We start from the raw sequence: 24,548 nt of genomic DNA on the forward strand, positions 1-24,548 counted from the left end.
CCCCCATTTAGAATATATAATAATCCAAGTAGGTCCTGAAAATTTTAATAATTTATTATTAAAAAATCAATCCTTTCTTATTCATCTTTTATTTAAACATTATAAAATAGAAATATATACAGTTTTTTTATAAAAATATTGTTGGTATATCTTGATAAATAGTACTAAAAGCAAAACAGTTAACAATTACTTTTGGCTAAGCGTTTAATAATTTTTACACTTTAACAACTAAAACAAAAACAAAATATTAAATTAAATTGTGCAATATATACAGAAATCTTTTAGCTACAAGCTACTATCATGTTAGTAAGTTAATTTTGATATTTATAAGACTGAAAAATGGCAAAATAAAAGCAGGGCTATTCTGTTAAAATGAAAAAAAGGTGAGAAATTAAATAAACAACAACAAAAACGTGCAAGTGTCAAACTGCCACCACATAAAGCTAAAATTATTGAGGTACTCACCGTAGGTTTTTAAAATAATTTTACATATACCTAAGTACTGAAATTAAAACGTAATTTAATTTAAATATATCACAAAAATATAAAATGTCATTTAATAAGGAACATATACAACAGTTTCTGTTAATTTAGAGAGTTTTTGAATGTTTATTTTTCAAAGTCAGTTAAAGTTTTTCAAACTCCGTACATTCTTGTCGTTAGGTATGTTAAGAGAACACAGAATAGCCCTGAAAATAAAATTGTGTATTAGTATATACATCACGGCATATTGTATTCTACAATGGAATCCCAACCTTGTAAATTATGTATTTATTCTTTATAAAAATGACACAATGTAGTCACACAATGAGGAGTTTTATGTGGTTATTTATCGATGACGCATTTTGCTTTTTCTCAAAAGGAAGTATTACAATTTAAGGGAACAACTGCTTTTACGTTCTTCGAAAAGTAACTATGAATTTTATGAAACAATGATTAAGCAAATTGCACGTGTTTTTTTTAATAGTATTCTATGTTCATGGTTTACCAATATAGTCAATAGTCTCCCAAATAAAATACAAGTCAGTGATTTCATTCAAGAATACAATTGTATACATCACTAAAATACAGTAAATTATGTTACTGGATACTTATACTACTTTTTTAACAAGATCTTTTTGAGGTTCATATAATTTAAATAGATGTTGATTGACAGACGCTTTTTATACGAATTCATCAATAATTGTATATCAACTTTAATGAAAGTGTATATTATTGGTTCATAAATTTTATTTTACTAAAAATCATCAGTGGATATTGGCAAATTACTAAGACCTAATCAATTTAAAAAATTACATATTAAAAAATATGTCAAATTTACTAAAGTAACTAGTTAACTAATAAGTATAAAATATATTTGACCTACAATATTTATTATGTCATGCATAATTTATTTAAAAAAATGGAATAAATTTCTTGAAACATAATCTGGAGCTATTAATTCCAATATCACTATCATTTATGGCATCATAATCATCATATATCTCTTATTATTTAACATATTATGCAATTTTCTGAAGATAAGCAAATGTTAATTGCCTTGTTAGGGGAAACAATATGATAAATAATTATCCTAAATTTCTGAGTATTTTTTGGTATTACTACAGTTTACAAACTTGTTTATTCATATGTGCATATTCAGTAACAGTTTTAATTGCTAATATTGTCTTTTGTAACACTGAACACAATACCAGAACGAAAATTGAGGATTCTTAAATTTACTGCAACAACTGTTAACTTGACAAGTGGTACATTTTTTTTGGTCAAAATAATAATTATTGGCAAGATTTCGACAGGTAATATCACAATTTAGTTCCTATTTCCCGACAAGATCTTTCCTAACGCGTTTTTCAAAGCATCAGTACCTATGGATTTGAGACTGTTGGATATCGTGTCGGAAAATGATGACCCAGTGGACTGCTGCCCATATCTGTTGTTGTATCCTTGCTGATGTCCTCCTTGCTGATAGCCCCCATATCCCGGATGAGGTTGGTAACCGCCTTGGCCTTGGTAACCACCTTTAAAGTTTGGTTGAATTAGATGTCTTGGAAATTAGAAGCTACTATTAGCGAAATATACAGGAAGTTTTAAATATGAATCAATATGTCCAGAAAATTCATCTATGAAGCTTAGTAGCTGGCTCAAAATAAGTCAATTTATATCATACGACGATTGTTTTTTCTACATAATTTTAAAACTGTTTCCGTAGGATTTTACAATTTCTCCATTGTTTGCAATTAGTTATAAACAAAAAGCATAGGAAAACCCTGACTTTTCCCATAAAAATTGTTCTATGCGTAGTGATTATAAAATCTAAACACATTCATCTTTCTGAGCCTGTTGATTACGATCTCGGTGTCGATAAGCTGTTTTGATAACTGCCAACGGTCAAAATAATTCAACAGGTGGGAAATGCCATGTAAATGATATTCCAACATCAGAATATATTTTATCTGCTTCCACTATAGTAAATAGACTATTAATTGTTTAGACATTGTTTTTAAGGAGGTAAGTGGATTTTACCGAAGAAGTAGAAGTTGCTATGCATATTTTATGAACAAATAAATAGAAATATTTGATGAACATTACATTTTATTAATTATTGTGAATGAATATTTATAGTAATTGTGCAGTTATTACATTCAGTAACATTTATAAAATCTGGATAATTATTCCTCTCGCGTTTACTAATTGGCACATTTTTCTTAAAATAATTTGACCGCTCCATTTTAGTCACCGGGGGCTCAATATTGTCTGACTGATCCATTAAAACAGCATGATGCGATGTACTGCTAGAACCTGGATTGTAAAGAATCCTGTTAGTTATTTCATTTTTGATACTTAAACTCTCAGCAACATGTCTCTTGATTGCTAATACATCAACTCCTGTATTAGCCAGTAACGTTTGCCGACGTAACGTTTGTTCTTTGGAATGAATGCCCTGTATACAGGGTGATTCAAAAAACCGCTGACAGACTTCTAGGGTAGATAATACATAAAAAATTAAGACGAAAAGTTTTAATAAACATAGGGTCGCAGATGCCTCCTTAACGAGATACAGGGCGTCAAAGTTTCTGTAAAATTAAACATTGTCTGCAATAATTCCAAAATGCCTGAACATTTCTATTTCAAATTTGCTATGCGTAGTTAGCACCTTAAGACCAATGTTTGATGTACTGCTCAAAATTTTATGAGCAGCAGTGTCGTAGAGACGGGGTCAACGTGACCCTTTTTTAAAAATATTTTCTACGCCACTGCTAATTTTGTCAAACGGGCACTATTTTCGTGTAAAGTGTTCAATTGTCTATCGAATTGGTCTCTTGCAAAATTTGGATTAAAGCAACCATTTTTAAGAGAAACACCTTTGTAGAAAATTTGTAAATCCAATTTTATTTTCATTCATTTTAGTTTCGCATAGTAGGCTTGTGCTATTCAAAATAAAATTAAACATCGCCTGTCACTAATGTCAATGTGTACAAGTGAGTTAAGTAAACTAGATTATAAGCTTCTTTTTGTCATTTTTACGCTTTAATTTTACAGAAACTTTGACGCCCTGTATCTCGTTAAGGAGGCATTTGCGACCCTATGTTTATTAAGACTTTTCGTCTTAATTTTTCATGTATTACTTACCCTAGAAGTCTGTCAGCGGTTTTTTGAATCACCCTGTATATTTCAGGATGCTCTAGTTTCAAAAAATGTGCAATCTTATTAGGAATCATAGAAAGGTATTCTTGCCGACTGGTTGGTTGTAACATCTACCTACGCATAAAAAAGCGTGAAATTTCAGTTTTAATTTTCAATTTAATCTTGATATACCTATTTCTTGAGAAATTCTAGGTGAGAAACAAAACCTATACGAATTGTAAACGTACGTAACATACCATCATTAGAATCTGGAACTGTAACTAAAATGTCATCAAAATATTTGAAATTGACGTTGTCCAAAGTAAGTTGGCATAAGTCAGCAGGACGGCATGCTCCTGCAATACCTAAGACCGTCACTTATTCTCTTGTAAAAACGTTTGACTTTTTAGGTGTATAGCCGTCGTTCTTACGTTTCAAAAATGCTCTCAGCTTAGGGTATTTTGATATATTCACGTTTTTCTCTTTGAAAATAGTTAACTTAATCATTGAGTATTCACTTCACAAACTCGCCGCATAGTGGGAAATATTGGACAAAATTCTCGCCACTCGCCAATTTTCATCGTCTCGTCGTGATTTATTTTTTAATAATCTCGTGGTAATCTGAATCTTCATATTCCGGGGAGGTTTTTTCGAAAAACCCTTTTTTTATTGCTTAGGGAGCGCCACAACCTCAATGTCGAAGAAATTTTTTTTAAATAGGTACTCGAGGTTCAGTTATAGAAAAAAATGTTTAAAAAGTATCTGCTATTAATAAATTTGATTATTATGACTTTTGATGATATATCTGATGTTTTTTCTTCAAAAACTTAACCTCAAGATTATTAATTCTAACCTAAAAGCCTTAAATGAAATTTACATTGGGAAACAAGTTTTTTACATGCCAAAAGTACGAAATAGATTAAGTAGAACCATACGTAACATGTTATATCCAAACCATGAATTTGAATCTAAAAAAACTAACCTCAAAACGAACATTAACTAAGTTTAAACTCACTAAATTAAGGATTTTCCGAAAGCACACACCTTGTGCCATACTGTACCCAAATCTGACACCTTAACCCAAGAACCTAACCTCAAAACTGGAAAGATTGTCAAATCAAATCATTAGAGTGAAAAAAATTGTCACAAAATTATTTTCTTTAACAAAAAGTATAAATGTATTTTTGTTGAGTGTTCATCATCGCGATCGCCAAAACCTTTAGTCAAAACTGAAAATTTAACCTAAAGACCCTGAAATTTTGTTTAACTCGAATTTTTTGCTAGAAAAATTCCATAAAAACATCTACATAGCAATAAAACGTTTGTAAAACATTATTGCGGCGTATTATTACTAACCATTTATTAAATTTGCAATGAAGCCTGATAGACTAACCTAACCTCAAATTCAGGAGTTAGGAGAATCAAATATTATCTAAAAAAATTAAAAAAAATTCAATAGATTTGATATGCAGTCATTCTAAATACACATTCCTGGTTAGGTTTTTGAAGAAAAAACATCAGATATATCATCAAAGGTCATAATAATCAATTTTATTAATAGCAGATACTTTTTAAACATTTTTTTCTACAATTGAACATCGAGTACCTATTTAAAAATTTTTTCTTCGACATTGAGGTTGGGGCGCTCCCTAAGCATTAAAAAAAGGTTTTTCAAAAAAACCTCACCGGAATATGAAAATTCAGATTACCACGAGATTATTAAAAAAAAATCACGACGAGACGATGAAAACTGGCGAGTGGCGAGAATTTTGTCCAACATTTCCCACTGTGCGTCGGTGACTTTAAAGTTCTTGACTTCTCCATGACATATGCAAGCTGTGACATTTCAGAAACACCAGTATTTTTATTCTGGCACCATTCTTTGAAATTTCTATATACTCGTCCGTAGCGCACTTTCAACTTCTCGGGCAATAAAAATTCGCAGGCAGCATTTGCTTCACTTTCTATTTGAAAATCACTCATTTAGAAATAATAATTCAAAACCAACAACATTGCAACTTTATTTATAAACAGTTTAGAAACGACAAAATCCAAACAACCAAGGTGACTGGCCAGATTTCGAATAATATCAAAATGAATTGATTAAGAAATGTCAAAAAATAAAACCTAATATTTATTTCATGAACCATAAAGAACTGTGGGAGCAGATAAAATGTTATACACCACGCAGCAGTGAAGTAAAATTTAATAAGAACCACTTCTTATTTGTGGAAGGGCGAAATGGGCGGTGACTATTAGACGCCTTCATTATAGCCATCTGTCTCTATCACACGGATTTCTATGACTTACTTTATCGCTCTCACGTAACGGCCGATGAACCATGGGGACTTTCCGACCCTGTATATGGCTGTACACGGAAGTCCATCAAAAACGAATTAGATACAGGATATAGTTGTTATTCAAGTTCTGGCGGACAGCGAACTAGCGTTGCACAACCACCAGATAACAACGTAATCCGAATCTACGATCTCTTAGTACGTGTAGCGTGTGCGAAGATTTACTTTGCAATAATAATATAGTTAAATGTATAGGGTGAAGGATTATCATGGGAAATGCGTTTTTCTTCAAAATGATTGAAGAAAAATAAATTATGACAACAGTGTTATGTTTATAGTGGTTGTCAGTCAAATGTAGGATTAGTATCGTTGTGGTAATTTTTGATAAATACCTACACGCAAGTACATTTTTTAATTAAAAAATAAATTAGTGTAAAATTTTTTAGAATATATCTTCTTCTATTTCTTGTTATTCAATTAACAGAGCAGCGAGTTACGGTTAGACGAAATGGAGCGCTATATGACGGATGATTGTGAAAATTCATTACAAGTACGGAGAGTGTGTAGCAGAGGCTGTGCACAAATTGAGTGGAATTTTCGGTAAAGGGACCGCTCCGAATGAAACAACTATGAAAAGATTAGTTGCCAAATTTGAACAAACAGGTTCTGTTGCGGAAAATAAAAAAAACGGGTTGGTCTCGTACTCGCCTTTCAGCCGAAAATATTGCTACGGTGAGTGAAATGTGACGCAAATTTCCGTAACCTCAGTGCGTTGTCGGTCAGTGCAATTAAATATTTCAAAAAGCACATTGCAGCGGATTTTAGCAATAGATCTGCATGTGCATCAATTCAAGATTCAGCTAATAGTCCAACCAAATTACACTTAGAGAAAAAAAAATGTTACTTAGACTTTTATAAGTGGAAATGGTGAAGGGGCTTATAAGAAACGTAAAAAAATAAATGCGTGACCAGGGGAGGGGGAGGGTTGATTTGGAGGGTTGAAAAGTTGAGAAAAATTGTATCATTGGGATTTTTGGCAAAAGTTGACGTCAAAGAGAAAAGTATTCAATACAAATGTTGTAGATCATGCAAAAGTGTACAACTTTTGTAGAGGTCACTTTTTAAAATAACCTCAAAATTTCCGAGAAAAATGCGAAAACTTTTTTTTCTTATTTTTCGTTTTTTATTTCTCATTTCCGCAAAAATAATTTAATTTTGACGAAACTAGGTGAAAGTATACCTTTCCGAGATATTCATTTTTTCCGGTCTGAAACACTTTTTTTCAAAGAAACATTCTACTTAGAAAAATCATAGTCTACCGGTGATAATTTTTTTCGTTTTTACATATATGTACTTTTTGGGTGAAATAAAAAAATATGTAATCACAGTTCAAAAACATACTCAAAAATGTAAAAAAAATAAAAAATTACTTGAAACAATAAATTTTTCAGTAAGTTTAAATTAAAAAAAAAATTCAAGAACTGATTACACCATTCAATTGTACGGAAAAAAATACAAAAGAAATTGTTTCATTGTTTGACACAAAACTTTATTTCTGTATCTACAGTATTGCTATAAACATCTAAGTCGAATAGTGAATAAATAAATCTAAACAAATTTGTGGTTATTTAAGATACAGAAAGGTATATATTTTCACCAAGTTTCGTTAAAATTAAATTATTTTTGCGGGAATAAGAAATAAAAAACGAAAAATAAGAAAAAAACCGTTTTTCGCAATTTTTTCGGAAATTTTGAGGTTCTCTTAAAAAGTGACTTCTACAAAAGTTGTACATTTTTGCATGATCGACAACTTTTGTATTGAATACTTTTTTGTTTGGCGTCAACTTTCGCCAGAAATCCCAATGATACAATTTTCTGAACCCCTCAAATTAACCCTCCGCCACCCCTGCTCACGAATTTATTTTTTTACGTTTATTATAAGTCCCTTTTCAAATTCCACTTACAAAAGTCCAGGTAACAATTTTTTCCCCTCTAAATGAGTTATTTCAATCATAACTCAGAAACCAAACCCAATCAACAAGTGGACGGTGATTTTGTAAGAAAATCATCTCTATCCACTAGGTGCATTTCCATCTTATTGGGTATGTGAACAAGCAAAACTGTCATATTTAGAGAACGACCACTGTATGCCCAAAGAGTGACAGTGTGGTGTGAATTTTACACTGGTGAGGTGATTGGTCTGTTTATTTTCGTAATGAATTTTCACAATCTTCACTCGCTCATTCGTCGTATATCCATTTTGTCTACATTCATTCCGACTAGTGCTTTTATATTTTTTTTATCTCAGAGATGCAATTTTGTATTGGTGCCGCTGGAAATAACTTTTTCAGTTTAGTTTTCTTCGCTTTGTGATATTAACAGATGAAAATCACTTTCCTCAAATTAGCAGCATTGATATATGAAAAGCGGAGGTTTCTTCGAACTTTTTGCTTCAAAAAGCATGTAAAGTTATTTGTGAGTATAAAGATAATTTATGAACATCATTGATATTGCAAATCTTGTGCCAATTATAAAAATGTTTATAAATCATTCATCATAAATTTGATTCAAGCAAACAGTTCCACTTTTTTTCTTACCGGTATCTTACATTTTGTTTGAAATACGAGCCGTTTTGGAATCCTTAAATAGTATTTGTTAAAAATACTATTTAAGGATTTTTTGCTAATCTATTTTGTAATAATAAAAAAACTCTTTTTGTCCACGCGACTCATTTTACCGTTAGCTATTGTAGGCGAAATACAAAACATGCAGCGCTGAATTCCAGTAATCTTGAAGGATCAAAGAATAAAAAAAAATAAAAGACTACCTTGTGGATAACCCTGTGGGTAGTAACCTGGATAATAACCTTGTGGGTATCCGCCTTGTGGATATCCGCCTTGTTGTGGGTATCCGCCTTGTTGTGGGTATCCGCCTTGTTGAGGATAACCACCTTGCTGTTGAGGGTATCCTCCGGGATAACCACCCTGTTGTCCACCTTGACCTGGATATCCTGATCCTACGCGTCCTCCCTGATAACCTCCACCCTGACCCGATTGTTGTTGATGTATGTTAGGTCTCGGTGTAGTTTCACCTCTGTTCAATGTTGGGTACAGGTTCCCGCTGGGAGGGGCACTTGGTTGGTTATGTTGGCCCATGGTGTTCTGATTCTGGGTGTTGTATCCGACATGGCCAACTGGAACATAATAGTTTGTCTTTCACTGAATGCTACAGATTTAGTAGAAGTACAAATTCTGTACCCATACATACATACAGGCAAACGTTGCAATGTTAGTGTTTTTTTTTGTCAAAGAAGAAGGGAGAATTAACAAATTCATGATATATTCCATAAAAATTACTTATATTGCCTAGTTATTTGTATAGGAACGACTGTAAGTGTTACTTGAAACAAACATGAAACAATGAAGGTAACAACTAAGTTATATTAAAAATTATTGAATACTGAAATACTACTCAGACGAATAGAAGTATAACTCATCGATGCATCTTTCAAGAAGCAGCAAATAAAGTCATCATTGTCTCAAAAGAATTTATACGTTACTTATTAATAATTGAATACCTACTGGTGGAACAAGGTATGTCAGAAACATCCAGTTAAATATGCTCATACTTTTTGTATGGGAAACATAATTACTACCTACAACTTAACTGAACTCATTTTGTCTGCGAGATGTGTGGATCAAGAGAGTTCGCAGTAGAAATGACAAAGACAGGTGACCTTCATAGATGGGCAGTTTCCCATTCCTAACTTCTACGCCACTGGCGGAATTTTTATTTTGGTATAATTTTTCAATTCTTCAATACCTTCTATGCAATTAACCTACTAACCTTCATAGCGGTAAAGTCATTATTTCTTGAGATTTTTAAAGTTAAACATAGGCAGCACAATCATTATTATTTTATTATGTAGTTTATTTGTCATATTATTATCAGTCAAGTCGGTCACGGCAGTCAAGGGAATGAATTGAATTAGGTTTTACATTTGAGTACAGTTTTAGTAATGGACAAAAATCATTTAAAATTTTTTAAATAAAATACCCTGCAACTCCGTAAGGAGCCATATTTTATCTAAGCGTTATGTGTCAATTCACATATTTTCAGCCCAGGATTGTCCAGTTAGCGTACGTACAATTATTAATGAATCACCCTGTATATCGTTTATGCCTTCTGTTGTAATGATTATTTACTTAGACCAAATGCAGTTAGTCCTATTTTATTAACAAAAATAATAAGGTATTTTATAATAAGGCGGTTAAGGACACTTTTTTTTACTTTTTACGGTCCGTTACAACACTTTGAAGCGTTGTATTCAGATCGAAGAACAATTGATAATATTTTTTATTTTATTAACAAAAAACATTATACAATAGTACATTATTAATGTAATTTTTACTTTTTTTAAAGTCTGTTACAGTGCATCTTGACATGTTATACAACAAACGACGCCATTAGTTAAACGTATAATTGCAATTCTTTTCCAATTAGCTAATTCAAGGACAAATTATTTATATGTGAAGAGCGTGCTTAATAATATTTATAAGAAAATGTTTCATAATTTTTTCTTCATGTGTTGGTGACAGAAGTAAAAAAAGTATACAGGGTGAGTTTTTTTCGATGTTTAGTGTAGGGATCTGGGAAAGTAGCAGAGATACAAAAAAGCTTAAATGAGGAAAGATGTGCAGTTTTATGATCCTTATTAAATGTTACTTTTATTTTTTGAAAAAACGTCATGGCTGACTAGATATTTGGAAAAATCCGAATTCGGCCAATTCTTTCAGATGCGTATAGCTTCGTTGTTATTTATTTTACAAAAAAAAATTAAATTACAAAGTTTCAGGTTTTCAGATAGGTTGATCAAATTGTTCATGTACACTTTCGTTTCCAAGCTATAAATAAAAAATCTTTTAAATGTAAACTATAGTTAGCTGTGGGCTAGAAAAAATTGTCTTTTTTATGCTTTCCAACGATATAATATTCGGTATTGTTATTTTGAAAAATGGGAAAACTGTAGCTGTTTTTAATTTTTAAATTGCTCCCTGACGTAGATTTTTTTAAGAATTGGCCGAATTAGGATTTTTTCTAAATATCTAGTCAGCCATGACGTTTATTTAAGAAATAAAAGTAACATTTAATAATGATCATAAAACTACATCTTTCCTCATTTAAGCTTTTTTTATCTCTGCTACTTTCCCAGATCCCTTCACTAAACATCGAATAAAACTCACCTTGTATAATTTTAACCTAACCTCTAACCTGACTTCTTCTTTAAAAATAAAAAAAGTCATATATATTTTACAGATCTTTCTATAAATATCTTATACATTTAGTTAGTAGCTGATATATTAAATGGCATTTGTAAAAATAATTAACAAGTGCGATAAATTATTTCTTAATCTATAAACCCAAATGGATTACGTTATTATTTTTTGATTATCCCGCAGTTATTATAGAAAGTGTACAGTATCTAAATAATGAAAATTGACGTAATCTCAAAAAAACCTGACTATACAGGGTGATTCACAACTTATCCAAAAAATATTGGGATTAGATGCGATATGAGAAATGAAGTCATAGTAAAAAACATTTTTGTAAAATGCTTATAGTTTCCGAGCAAAAGTAATTGAAGTTATAATACTTTCAACCATTACATAACTGGACAACTGTAGTCTCTAGCGTCATTCGTAATAAGCCTGGAGAGCCGCGTGCCGCAGCGACTTCGAATACTAAATCCGAATTTATAGTCGTCGTTGCCATAGTGTTTACAATAGTTTTTTAGTAGTTTGTGTCAAAAATTGCTTGCGTGTATAGCAGCTCGGAATTGATGGATATCGTTTTAATTTATGACGAAGCAAGAAAACATTTGCATTATGGTGAAGCATTTGTGTTAGTTCGTAGAAACTGAGTAAGACGGGCCCAAAAGTTTTGAACAATTATTGTAACATCGGGTATTTCAAATTATTTTATTATTTAAAACCACAAATTAATTTAATTAATTAATAATAATAACAATAGCGACAAAAGCAGTTGAATCTGCTGATATATAATAGGTGTTATAAAATTCAATTTTCTATTTATATTGCTTTCCTTGCCAAATTTTTGTCCAGTGCCGTGCAGAAGTGTATTTTTAAATCATTTTCGAACTGCCCTTTTTGATACTTTCTTTACAAAATTGTATTTGTAAGAGTCCCCTGTACATCCAGATTTTTTTTTTTTGATAAGTTCTGAATCACCCTGTATAGTTATGCTTGTCACATATCAATAAAACAAAAACGATAAATGTAACTTTATTTACTTACTACACGTACAAAGTGTAGTACGTGATTTATATGAGATTATTTGTTAGTTGATAAATAATGTTTCGTCATAGAATAAAATATAATTAGCTTTTAGTTAAAGTACTAGAGAATTATTACTGATAACTTCTTACCCTGGCTGTGATCATCCACACATTTTGGGGTATCACCATCCATCTTACAAACTTTTGATGGAGGACATACATATGTAGCGCAGGTTCTTTGGGAATTGCCAGTCTTTTTGCATGTTGGATATCTAGAAAACGTAGACTTCATATAATCTATTTTCAAAATACTTTATTCTACTTTATACTTACGATCCACATTCACCCTGCCTCTGATAATAACTACAAGGGTCATTTTCCATTACACAAACTTCATTGCTTGGGCAACCTATGTCTTTACAGCTACGTCCATATTCTGAAAAAAAAAAATGTGTTCAGTTTCTACAATTGCTTACCATTATGGTATCTTGATGAAAGTATAATCGTACTAAAAAGGACTTCCCATTTTCTGGAGTTTCGTGAAACAATATTTTTTTATACAATTAGAGGCTTGTTAGTTGAAGTGGTATTTATATTTATGTATGAAACTGGTATATCTTCAAGCTGTTATTTATTAACCTCTTGATAGCCCGATTCATTTAGATACTTGGAATAGATAAATACAAGAAATAGAAGACTGTTTAAAAATATGTAGAGATATTTGAATTTGATTTTACAATAATAATAACTTATCCGAAAACGTATTTGTATTCACTCCAAATTCATGATAAATATCAAAACTTCATAAGAGGCCATAAACCTGAACATACCTTTCTGTTAGAAAATATAAATTAGATAGTTATCGGCGTTCGCATATAAAAGTTTTAAGGTGAAAATGAAAGAAAAATCGGAGGGAAAGAATAATACAGTATGTTATTTTCTTACATATTCAGAAATATTTCACTATAATGAACAAAGACTTTTATCAAATAAAATGTCCCTAACTAAAAGAGTTTTAGATTACATACATTGCATATTAAAAGTCGACATATCTCGAAAATAAGTAAACATAGGGAAAAACTTTATATTACAAATATTACTCAACATTTAACGATCTTTCAGATGGACTATATTTCCACGTTCTAGGGAACAAAAAATTTTTTAGTATCGCCACGCCATCTATACAGAAAGATTTGAACTAACAGTTCTAACTTCAATTTGGAGCTATCCGAGGAACCTAACAACCCCAGTTTCTGAAACTAAAATAAATTTCTTCATATCGGAGATATTGGCAGCGGGAATGTTAAATGGCACACCCGTGTAAATTGGAAAATTGCATTTAATTTTGGTTAGTATTTCTAACACAAACGGGTATTATATTTTATTTGAAAAACAAACCATTTTTGAGACAACAAAAATTTCATACAAATATTATTTGTGAAATGAATAGTTTTGAAGTTATTCTCGATTTATTCAAATATTTGTTGGAAATATTAACCAAAAGTAAATAAAATATCCAAAATGCGCAATGGTATTGATATGTTAAATATATTTTTATTGATATTTCTTATATGTATTTAGTTAGATCATTAGTTCAAGTTCGTATCTTCAAATTGAGACGTTCTACGACTTATATCTATGTGATCTTTTTATAATGAGGTTTCTATCGGTTAAAGGTTAAACTATCACCCTGTATATGTTTTACTTAATTCATTATATTTTTACTTATAATTTGATTGTAGGTACTTTGCTATTGTCTCCAATTGTAATTGTTTAGTCCTTACGGGATTAAGTAGTTTTTCTTTAGGTTTTACAAATCCTACAATACAATCAATAATTGTTACGTTTCAATTGTCATTACATTTAAGAGTACATTTAATACAGGGTGTGGCGTGTGTAATCTATAAAAATTAAACTACAGCTTCCTAGCGATATTTGTAATAGAAAAGTCTTATACGAAAAAGTTCCATTTTTGCGTTTTTTTTTCGTAAATTAAAGTTCAATTATGAATCAAAATATTTTCTCTGGAACGGTCCTGTCCGTATTCTGTACGATGAGTTACGTGCGGTAGACCAGCCGCGTAAACAAATCGTCGGTGAAAGATAGAAAGATACTTCTCAATTTTTGGGGAATTTTTCAGTGCAAAAGTTCAAACTAAGAAAAATAGATATAAAAAAAACAGATATTTTCTTATTATAACAATTAATAGTAATTACTATCTTAAATGCATTCTTGTTACTGCAAGAGTTCACAAACAAAACTACATCCGTAAGCATCTGTAGTTGCCAACTATGTGCACTAAACAAACTCCATTAAAATATGGAACAAAATGAAATAAAACTTTTCTTTTCTGGAGAAAATGTTGAAATTGATCCCCATTAGCGCGGATACAAGCATGGTACCGACGCACCCAATTTTGGCGAATATTTTCCCAAATTCCAGGTATTCCCCCAATTGTTGAACTGGTTGCAGATGATAGGGGTGCAACAGCTGGCGCCTTAAGATGCGATGTACGGTACGAGATGAGATTCCTACTTGCTGTGCGAGTCACCGAGTACTAATTGTACACTGCATCTTCAACATTAAGATTCACTTGCTACCACGTCCTTCCCACATCTCGCAGCCGTTGAACGCACTGTAGGATTGTATTTGCAATGGGAGGTGACGTTGTGGCCATCGTTCGCAGTACAACCTAGTCGCCGCGAGCGCATTTTCTCCGGCTGCACCATACACTAACACCATATCGACACGTTCGGAAATAGTAAATGCATTCTTTTCTCGGTTCATTGTAAAACCAGTTTGTTTACAAACTAAAAAATTAAGCAAATTAAGATATAAGAATGTCGTTTTTAATGTAATCGCCACGCTATTCTTATTTTTTACTTCTTTATAAAAATTACACTGTCACTATCGTAGAATTACAAAATAAAAAGTTTGGTCTGGAATCTTTCACTTTTTAACACTGATGAGTCGATGGACGATGCTTAATATTTAATAATTAAGTGAATAATGAATTCAATACAAATACAAAATCAGTTGACTGCACAATTTTTTTGATAATGTAACCTAACCTTCTTTTAGTATTACTAGTATTAGATTATACCGGCTTAAATTATAAAGTTGCATCTCAGGTCGCAAAAAACATTTCCAAAGTTATTAATAAATAACACAGGGTCGACCTTCAATTTTGTTGAATAAAGGAACTCTAATTTACAAAAAAAAACGTAAAAATAGAACTTTTTCGTATAAGAGTTTTCTATTACAAATATCATCAGGAAGCTGTAGTTTAATTTTTATAGATTATCACGCCACACCCTGTATATTTTGAGTAAAACGATAACATTTTATACGTACATCTGTCTGTAGGTATAAAAGTAAGCCATTGTTTAATTTCCCGAATGTATATGTATAATATACATCCTCAAGCAGTTTTCAAATCTCATTTCCATATCCATATTGATATTACATCTATACAGATACCGCTTTCTGTTTATTTTCAATATGAAGTACATGAAATTGCATTTGAAATCGAATACAATTAAAATGTGCAATACAGCTACGCCACATACAATCCAAATGGAAGAATAATATTCTCTACAATATTACTGTGTTATTAAAATATATATTTCAAATACCGCTTTTTTCTTCTAGGAATTCTAATATATCCTGGCATAAATTTCAATATCCATAAACTAGAGCGTTTATGAACGTGGATAGAGTGAAAGGTTCATTATATAATTCACGATTCTATAAACATCAGCGCGCATCTTCGTTAAATTAGCAATAATAACAGTGCGTTGAGGCGGTTTAATTGTTTTAATTACAAGGAACAAGTTAAAGCGATAAATAAGGGGTGATTTACTACTACACTAATTGCCTGTGCGATATTTACGCAGAAAGAAAATACAGTTTACATGATTTTCGTCTGCTTGCATGTAGGTTACATTATCTGTGAGGTAGTTGGTAGCGTTACGCTTAGAATTATTAAAACAACGATGAATATGAAGAATGCAATTTTTCTTAATAAAAATATGTAGAACTGTTGAACAGGCAGTCTGTTCAGAAAATAACCGAACTATATTTTTGTAAACTTTATTATTAATTTTATAAATTGTTGGTCCGGATAGCTTCATTTGAAAAGATCCTTAACGTCTGTGACAAATTTGCTTTGATGTCACCAATAGTCACAAAACGGCGTCCTGTCAGCAATGATTTACATTTCGGAAATAAGAAAAATCGCAAGGAGCCAGGTCTGGCGAGTAAGGAGGGAGAGGGAGGACAGTATTCTAATTCTTGGCACAAAATTGACGAAAATCGTCACTAACACAAACACGTTGCACTCAAATAACAATATCACACAAACTAAATGAGATATCAGCAATCTAAGAACATGTAGTTACAACGCAATGCTGCCAACCGCATATCACTAAATATATCCATTGCCGCGTAATTAAAAAAAATATTTTCTGAACAGAACTTATATACCAGGTTCGGTCGCTGACGCAGCAACTCGGCATTGAAATATTTAAAAAGTTGTTCCCATATTTATTTAGCCATACTCATATACAGGTCTGGTCACCCAGTTGAAGAATGAGCGCTCGGGCAAACGCGGCACAAACACAGCCATACTGGGCGACATAGCCATAAATTCAGTTGTCGACAAATGGCCTAGCAGTGCAGTGCAGCAATACGGACTTTGGTGTGATTAAGGTAATTTTAATTTATTATAGGCACCTTCTATTAATAATTCATTTTAGAATTGCGAAACAACAACAAATAATAATTAATTAATAATAATAATTTTTTTACCTTTAGCAGAAAACTTTTTTAGTGCGTTTTCATACATGTTCGACCGACGGAAATACTATACAAATATCCTAATTTTTTAGAAAATGCACGTTTTTGTCATAATAATTGCCTTACAAACTAAACCATAAAAAATTCGTCTAAAGTATAATAACAACTTTCGGGTAAAAAACCTTTTAGCACATTTTTAAAAACTTTTAAACTTTTAGCATGCTTTATGTGATCACTTAAATGATTAAAAATTTTAAGACCAAGACATGTCGGTGAATTCAATGAAATTTTATATTTATAAAAATTTATATGATATTTATCATTTTGCCTTATATTAATGCAGTGAATATCCCTCTTCTTAAAAAATTTATATTTATTTATATACACATGTACAGATAATTCATAAATCCACAGACAACATACAGTTAAAATTCGAAAATCCTTAAATATATTCCTACACGAACCAGTATTCGGAACACCTGCCATACATCTTAATATTATCTTTTGAACAATAAAAATAACTGAAAATAAAGTTGAACCACCCCATAAACACAAACCATACCTCAACCTAGACTCGACTAAAGCGTAATATATTTTAAGTAGTTGTTCTTTAGTTAAAACAGACTTTACATTCAGAATTGAATGTCACAGAAATTAACTTAATATTCAATTGTTCACAATGTAATTTCCAATTTAGACCTTCGTCAATAGCAATTCCCAAAAACTTAATAGCATTATTACTAACCAAATTGTGCTTTCCAATTTTTAAATTCAATGAATTACAAATTACGTATCAGTTATCCTATTGCATTTATATTCTACATCATTATCAGATTTAGCTGAAATAATAACAGATTGATCATTGGCATACATAGAAAGAAACATTTCTGGTATTAAAGTATCCAATTCATTGATGCATAAAATAAACAGTATTGGGCCCAGAACTGAACCTTGAGGAACTCCTATTTCAACTGCTTTACTCTCCGAGTTAAAAATTTTGTGCAAACCACCGTGTTCATCACAATGCTGAGTCAAACTTACATATTGTCTCCTATCTTTCAAAAACGAGGTGTTACAATCTAAAGGTACACCCCTTATACCATATGCATCCAAAAATACGAAACAAATTCATATAAACATACGCCCTAACTGATTCGTCCTCGAAATAGAGGATATCAAAAAAAATAAATAAAAAAATATGTTTTTTTATTGATAATTTCTAAATTTTTCACTAGAAATCGAATTTGGGTCAATATATTATAATACTTAGATTATAATTTGGTATAATCGATTGCATTTCAGACCCTTCAGCGGCGTAGGTATGGGGGAGTATCTATTGATTTTTGCCCAGAAAAGTTACGTCAGTGGTTTTTACTTTATTTTTAGAGACCTCATTTATTAAAAAAGCTCTATTTTTTCTAATAAACTCTTAATAGAGAAATGCTTCTGTATTACTTCCCGTTTAAAAATTATAAGCAATATCGTTCTAAAGAGTCTCAAAAGAAATACCACCTAAAAATCACATTAGCGGTGGAAGGATCAACTGCATAAATGTCACAAAATACTTGTCATTACTCAATCAATACGAATGCCAAACGTATAACTTTTGTGCTTACAAAATGTTTTCTCATTCAGAAAAAGTTGATATATTGCTATTTTACAGCGAGTCACAATTCAAGAAGAGCTGTAGAGTTATATCGAGAAAGGTATCCAGAGCGCCACATTCCTGATCATACAGGGTAGCCCATCGAAAACGTACCGCAAGGCATTACAGGGTAGTAAAGAACTTTTCGGCAAAATCCAAAAACAGGTCAAATTTGTTTCTGAGGGGGACAACTTTTGGCTCAAAAAGCATACCAAAATCTTCAACCCCCTAAGTGGGGGTGCTATCCCCTAAATTTTTTCAAATGGGAATGGGGGTCAAGTGGGGGGTCATTAGAAAGGGCTTTTAATTCTCTATACATCGATTCTTACTTTTTGAAAATCGATTCATTATTTTAGAAAATATGCAGCTTTGAAAATACGAACAATATTTTTGACGAGAAATGCGAAAATCGATTTAATTTTACTTCAAAACTTACGGTATTAGTCAAGTAAATGCTGAAAATGTTGTCCGCCAACTTGCATACAATGATACAGGTTGTCTTCAAACCGTTGTCGAACATTCTGGAGCACTTGCGGTGTTACTTCGCGACATACATTAATGATTCGTCCTCGCAGATCTTCCAAGGTATCAGGTGGAGTGCTGTAAACTTTGCTTTTAATGTGCCCCCAGAGAAAGAAATCTAAAGGATTTAAGTCGGGTGACCGAGGGGGCCACTCAATTGCACCTCTTCGTCCTATCCAGCGTCCTGGAAACGTCTCATTTAGGTAATTGCGCACATTGAGCGAGTAATGTGGAGGAGCTCCGTCTTGCTGGAAAATCAGTTCGTGTTCATTGTAAGCAGGGTCGTCCTCTATGATATTTGTTAGAGCTGGGTCGATGACATTTTGTAGTAAATCCAAGTACATATCGCCTGTCAAATTTCCAGGAAGGAAAAAAGGACCTACAATGGAATTTCCAAAAATACCTGCCCATACATTCAACTTCTGGGGGTGTTGGGAGTGTGTCTCATGGAAAATCCTTGGATTGGTATCAGCCCAGTAACGACAATTATGGCGATTCACTAAACCATTCAAGAAGAACGTACACTCGTCCGAAAAACACACATTAAAGAGGAAATTATCGTTTATCGCTCGTTCAGTCATTATTTCGCAAAATTGCAAACGACGATCAAAATCGTCTTCATTTAGCTCTTGCACTAGCCGAATCTTATAAGGATGGAATTTGTATTTTTTTAATATTCGTTGGACACTTGTACGACTCACTCCTGTCGCAGTAGCCAATTGCATTGTACTCAGCGTACTATCCATTGCCACTTGCCCCAATACCGCTATTTCCGTAGGTTCATTTAGTACCGGATTTTCAACCTGCCTCTTTTTGTTATGAACGGAGCCAGTTTCGCGAAATTTGGCCACCAATTCGCGAACAATTTTTCCAGACGCATGTTTCTCAGGATGCCGTTGGTTGAACAGTTCGGCGACCCGATTTCCGCATTCATTGTTTTTGAAAAAAAGCTCAATAATTTCTACTCTTTCTGGAATTGAGTACACCATAATTAATCAATTTAAAAGACTCGGCAGTATTGGTACTCTTCAACTACAAGTCACAAGACAGTTATCTAGCAACTTCTTGTGGCCTATCTAAATACGAAACAAAAAGCGGACAATTTTTTGCTCACCAAAATCAGGCTAAAGAATTCGCAAATCAGAAAAAAAACAGCGAATTCTTTTGAAGGAATTTACCAAGCTAATACCGTAAGTTTTGAAGTAAAATTAAATCGATTTTCGCATTTCTCGTCAAAAATATTGTTCGTATTTTCAAAGCTGCATATTTTCTAAAATAATGGATCGATTTTCAAAAAGTAAGAATCGATGTATAGAGAATTAAAAGCCCTTTCTAATGACCCCCCACTTGACCCCCATTCCCATTTAAAAAAATTTGGGGGATGGCACCCCCACTTAGGGGGTTGAAGATTTTGCTATGCTTTTTGCGCCAAAAGTTGTCCCCCTCAGAAGCAAACTTTACCTGTTTTTGGATTTTGCCGAAAAGTTCATTACTACCCTGTAATGCCTTGCGGTACGTTTTCGATGGGCTACCCTGTATAACCTTTACAAGGTTGGATTCGACCTTGCGACGATATTGCTTATTACTTGTAAACGGGAAGTAATACAGAAAAAAATCTCTTATAAAAGTTTTCCTTTTGAACATCTTATGTCTCTAAAATGAATCGCTTCCGTTCACATATTTACAGTAACTTTTTTAAATTAATTTAGAACATAGAATCTGCCAATAAAGCTTGGTCAATAGAAGGCCAAGCATTTTTCTGAATATTAAATAGATTCATATTTTTTTTATTAATTTATGATGTGCCACAAAAGCGCACTAGAATTAAGGCTCTTAAGAATTGTGACACAATAAGATATTTTCGATAAAACGGTATTAAACTCAGTCTATTCTACTGATCCTATCGATCATTTGACTGTTGTCTTCGAGATACCCTGTACGCAAGCAAATAAGTACTCTTTGTTTTTTATTGCGCAAATTGCAATTCAATGCAGACAATGTGAAAAATCAATATTTGGTGCGGACGGGCAAAGTCTCTAATAGACAAATTCCAAAGCCCTAAGCACAATCCTGCAGTGCAAAACTGAAGCGGAAATAGTTTCAACTTTAAAGCACTTCTCAGAGTAAACATAAGTTTACAATAAATCTAGGAGTAGATCAGTCTCGCAAATATTCCTAATGTGTAACTAGAACTCCGAGATTGAAACTGAATCACGTCGTTACCAATTCTGTCTTTAAATTGTTGAATACATTAATTTGAATTATGCGCAGCCTTCGCTTAAGGTAGGAAGCTTTTGTTTTCCCAGTTTTAATAAATTGAAAATGACACTGGAAGGCTGAACGTGACCTGACTCGAAAACGATACTTATATAGGCAAATGAAACAGTTAATGCTTACTTGTATATGCATCTCCAAAAGTTAGATAGCTTAGAACGAGGGCGACTGACAGGAGCTTCATTTTTGATGTCTGAAACAAAAACAAATCAATTAAATATAGTAACAACAACAATAAGTCGCATTACAAGATCCGAAAGTGGTGTTTTGCAGGCCGAGCTAAGTAGATTGGAGAGACCTGCAAAACACGGTTTCAGTAATATACAGTACAATACTTTTTTGGATGAAATAAATTCTCTAAATACCGAATTTGAAACGCTCACGTAAAAAATCTCGCGCGCGACGAGAGCGGTACTCACGCGCCTGCGCGAGCTCGGCGCTCCTTCTCCCGTGTGCAGGCCGTTCATTAACGTGACCATCAATGTAAAACTTTCTGAAAATAAAAGTTTAACCGTAATCTTTAAATGTCTCTAAAATCCCGGTCCGATACGTCCAATAGTTAATTAACAATTAACGTTATAAAAAAAATATCTTGGAAACAAAGAGGCGTAATGTAACACTTGTTTATTTTTAACGTATTGTAAATATAGGAAAAAATATATATTTTATTTTATAATGAAAACTATCGTGGTTGCTTTGAATTAAACCTCNACTTCTTTCGAACGTCTTGAGCGGTGCACTTGCAGCAAACTTTGTTAACAATATTCTGAATTCGAAAAAGTTTATCGATAAAAAATATAACAAAAAACTAGTCATTAATAGGTAGAAACAAATAAGGTTGGTAGGTACTAATCCATACTTGTCAGTTATTGTAAAAGGTAATAACAAACAAAATAAGAACGAAAATATGGAACTTACAAGAACACATTTATAAACATTTTAGGAGTTCTTGCCTTTAAGCGAATATTGCAAGGATTAATTGGAGAATTATATGTAGAAAATGGATCGTTTTATTTCGAGAGGTCTATGAGCACAAAAAAATAAAAGATAAGGCTGACAACTATCGAAGTTTGTCAGGTTACCCACGATAATGTTCATAGGTACATTGTGATTCACTATATTTTGACCCCCCCTTTAACTTTTTTGTTTTAAGTGTTATAAAAAAATGTGAAACACAAAAGTTGCACGACTTTTTATGAAGTTTTAAAAAATGTTGGTAGAAAAACAAATGAAGTTCAAACAAAATGGCCGCGGATGTTAGCTTTGTTAATTTAAATGGAACACCCTCTACATTTTTACATATTTGGATAGAACGTTCCTTGTCAAGCATATCCATATAAGGTTTGTTGGGTCCATCTCTAACAATAAGTGAGATAATATTAATTAAAAAAACGAAAAGATGTTTTTTTATTAAGAAAATAATACATCTTGTAATTGTTAAATCTCTTTTAGCCATTTCTGTCTTTCTCCAATTACGTAGGGATTTAGATTTAGATTTAGTTGTAATATATTTTGACATATCAGACATTGATATATAATAGTCCAAAATTCGTATAGGTATTTTAACTAAATCGCAATAAATAGACCGCGTGAGGCCAATTACTCATGGACAATGTTATATGGTAGGTCGTGACAGTAACAGGTAGTAATATCAGATAACATTGTTATTTTTTGACAGTTTATATAATTATTTAATTAAAATGGGTTACACAGAAATAGAAAATTGAAATATTATTAGGAATTAAAATAAAGTATGGAGAATATCTTAACTACTCTATCTTAATTCCTATAATANTTTTTGGATGAAATAAATTCTCTAAATACCGAATTTGAAACGCTCACGTAAAAAATCTCGCGCGCGACGAGAGCGGTACTCACGCGCCTGCGCGAGCTCGGCGCTCCTTCTCCCGTGTGCAGGCCGTTCATTAACGTGACCATCAATGTAAAACTTTCTGAAAATAAAAGTTTAACCGTAATCTTTAAATGTCTCTAAAATCCCGGTCCGATACGTCCAATAGTTAATTAACAATTAACGTTATAAAAAAAATATCTTGGAAACAAAGAGGCGTAATGTAACACTTGTTTATTTTTAACGTATTGTAAATATAGGAAAAAATATATATTTTATTTTATAATGAAAACTATCGTGGTTGCTTTGAATTAAACCTCAGTTGTTCACACGGAATGCGCCAGCCAAGTGTTTATTTGCTCTTGAGATAATGTAATTTATGAGTACCAAAATGTAGCCCGGGATGCCGAAACTAGGAAAGGGTGTTCTTTGCCTGACCAGCGCCCGAATAAGGTTGATTATTATTATGTGTGTGATGGCTTGAATACATTTGTTTAACAAATTATGAATTTGTGAGTAATATGCTCTTTTATGTTTATGAAAACCCTCTAGGGCGCGCCACGTGTTCCCGGTTTTACTGGCTGTGGTTCCTTCGAAGTGTGCCTTGTAAGTTCTACGGGGGAGTATAACCCCTCGGTAAGATACCTATTTATTTGTTTTTTTTTTATTGACAGAACAGTAACTTTGATATTTGTTTCATATACCTTCTTAATTTCTGGCGAATGACCCAGCTGTTGTCGAGATAAACTGCTTTGTGATCACCCATGTATAAACAGTGAAAATACCAACAATAACATTTATTTTACAGTAGGTGACTTCTCTTTTTTTAAATTAAAGTAAAATTAAGCTCTATTTAATGCAAAAAGAGCAAATTCCCGAGCGGCTTTTGCCTGAGTCAGGGGACAATTTGTTTATAACGCTGTTGTGCACGTCCTACTTTGTTAGTTGTAAAGGGCTACCTACTTAATTTCAACTTTTTGAAATGTTTCTTTATTGATATGTTTTTCTGAATCAATTAGAGAACCTGTATCTACGATAAAAACTTCATAAATTAACGTTTAGTCATTAAACAATTAGTTGCAATAACACGAACGAAATTAATTATCAAATACCAGGTGCAACAATTTCACGGTCAATCTAATCGGTCTTTGACACACATGTTGGTCTTTGGATTGACCGTCTTTTTCATAAATTTCATCAACATCCATCGCTTTTTGCAATAATAATGCGCAATTTTCGAAAACT

General features: G+C 32.4%; 1 protein-coding gene across 3 annotated transcripts in view; it reads right to left on the bottom strand.

Annotated features, from left to right (window-relative positions):
* Positions 1-211: 211 nt before the first annotated feature.
* Positions 212-24,548, bottom strand: part of LOC108904413 (FHA domain-containing protein FhaA-like) — a 55,028-nt gene continuing 30,691 nt past the window's right edge. The window contains exons 2-7 of one of the 3 annotated variants that reach the window (XM_023455287.1): positions 21,578-21,647; positions 12,550-12,652; positions 12,367-12,488; positions 8,749-9,114; positions 1,866-2,018; positions 212-689 (exon numbers count right to left, since the gene is read on the bottom strand). In XM_023455287.1, the coding sequence (XP_023311055.1) occupies positions 637-689; positions 1,866-2,018; positions 8,749-9,114; positions 12,367-12,488; positions 12,550-12,652; positions 21,578-21,638 (858 nt within the window). In that variant the 5' untranslated portion in view covers positions 21,639-21,647 and the 3' untranslated portion in view covers positions 212-636. Of the gene's footprint in view, positions 2,019-8,748; positions 9,115-12,366; positions 12,489-12,549; positions 12,653-21,577; positions 21,648-24,548 lie in introns of all 3 variants that reach the window. The other 2 variants (XM_023455286.1, XM_023455288.1) reach the window with 2 other exon arrangements.

This window comes from Anoplophora glabripennis, unplaced genomic scaffold (assembly GCF_000390285.2).
Source record: "Anoplophora glabripennis isolate ALB-LARVAE unplaced genomic scaffold, Agla_2.0 scaffold77, whole genome shotgun sequence".
In the NCBI taxonomy this organism is placed as follows: Eukaryota; Metazoa; Arthropoda; class Insecta; order Coleoptera; family Cerambycidae; genus Anoplophora; species Anoplophora glabripennis.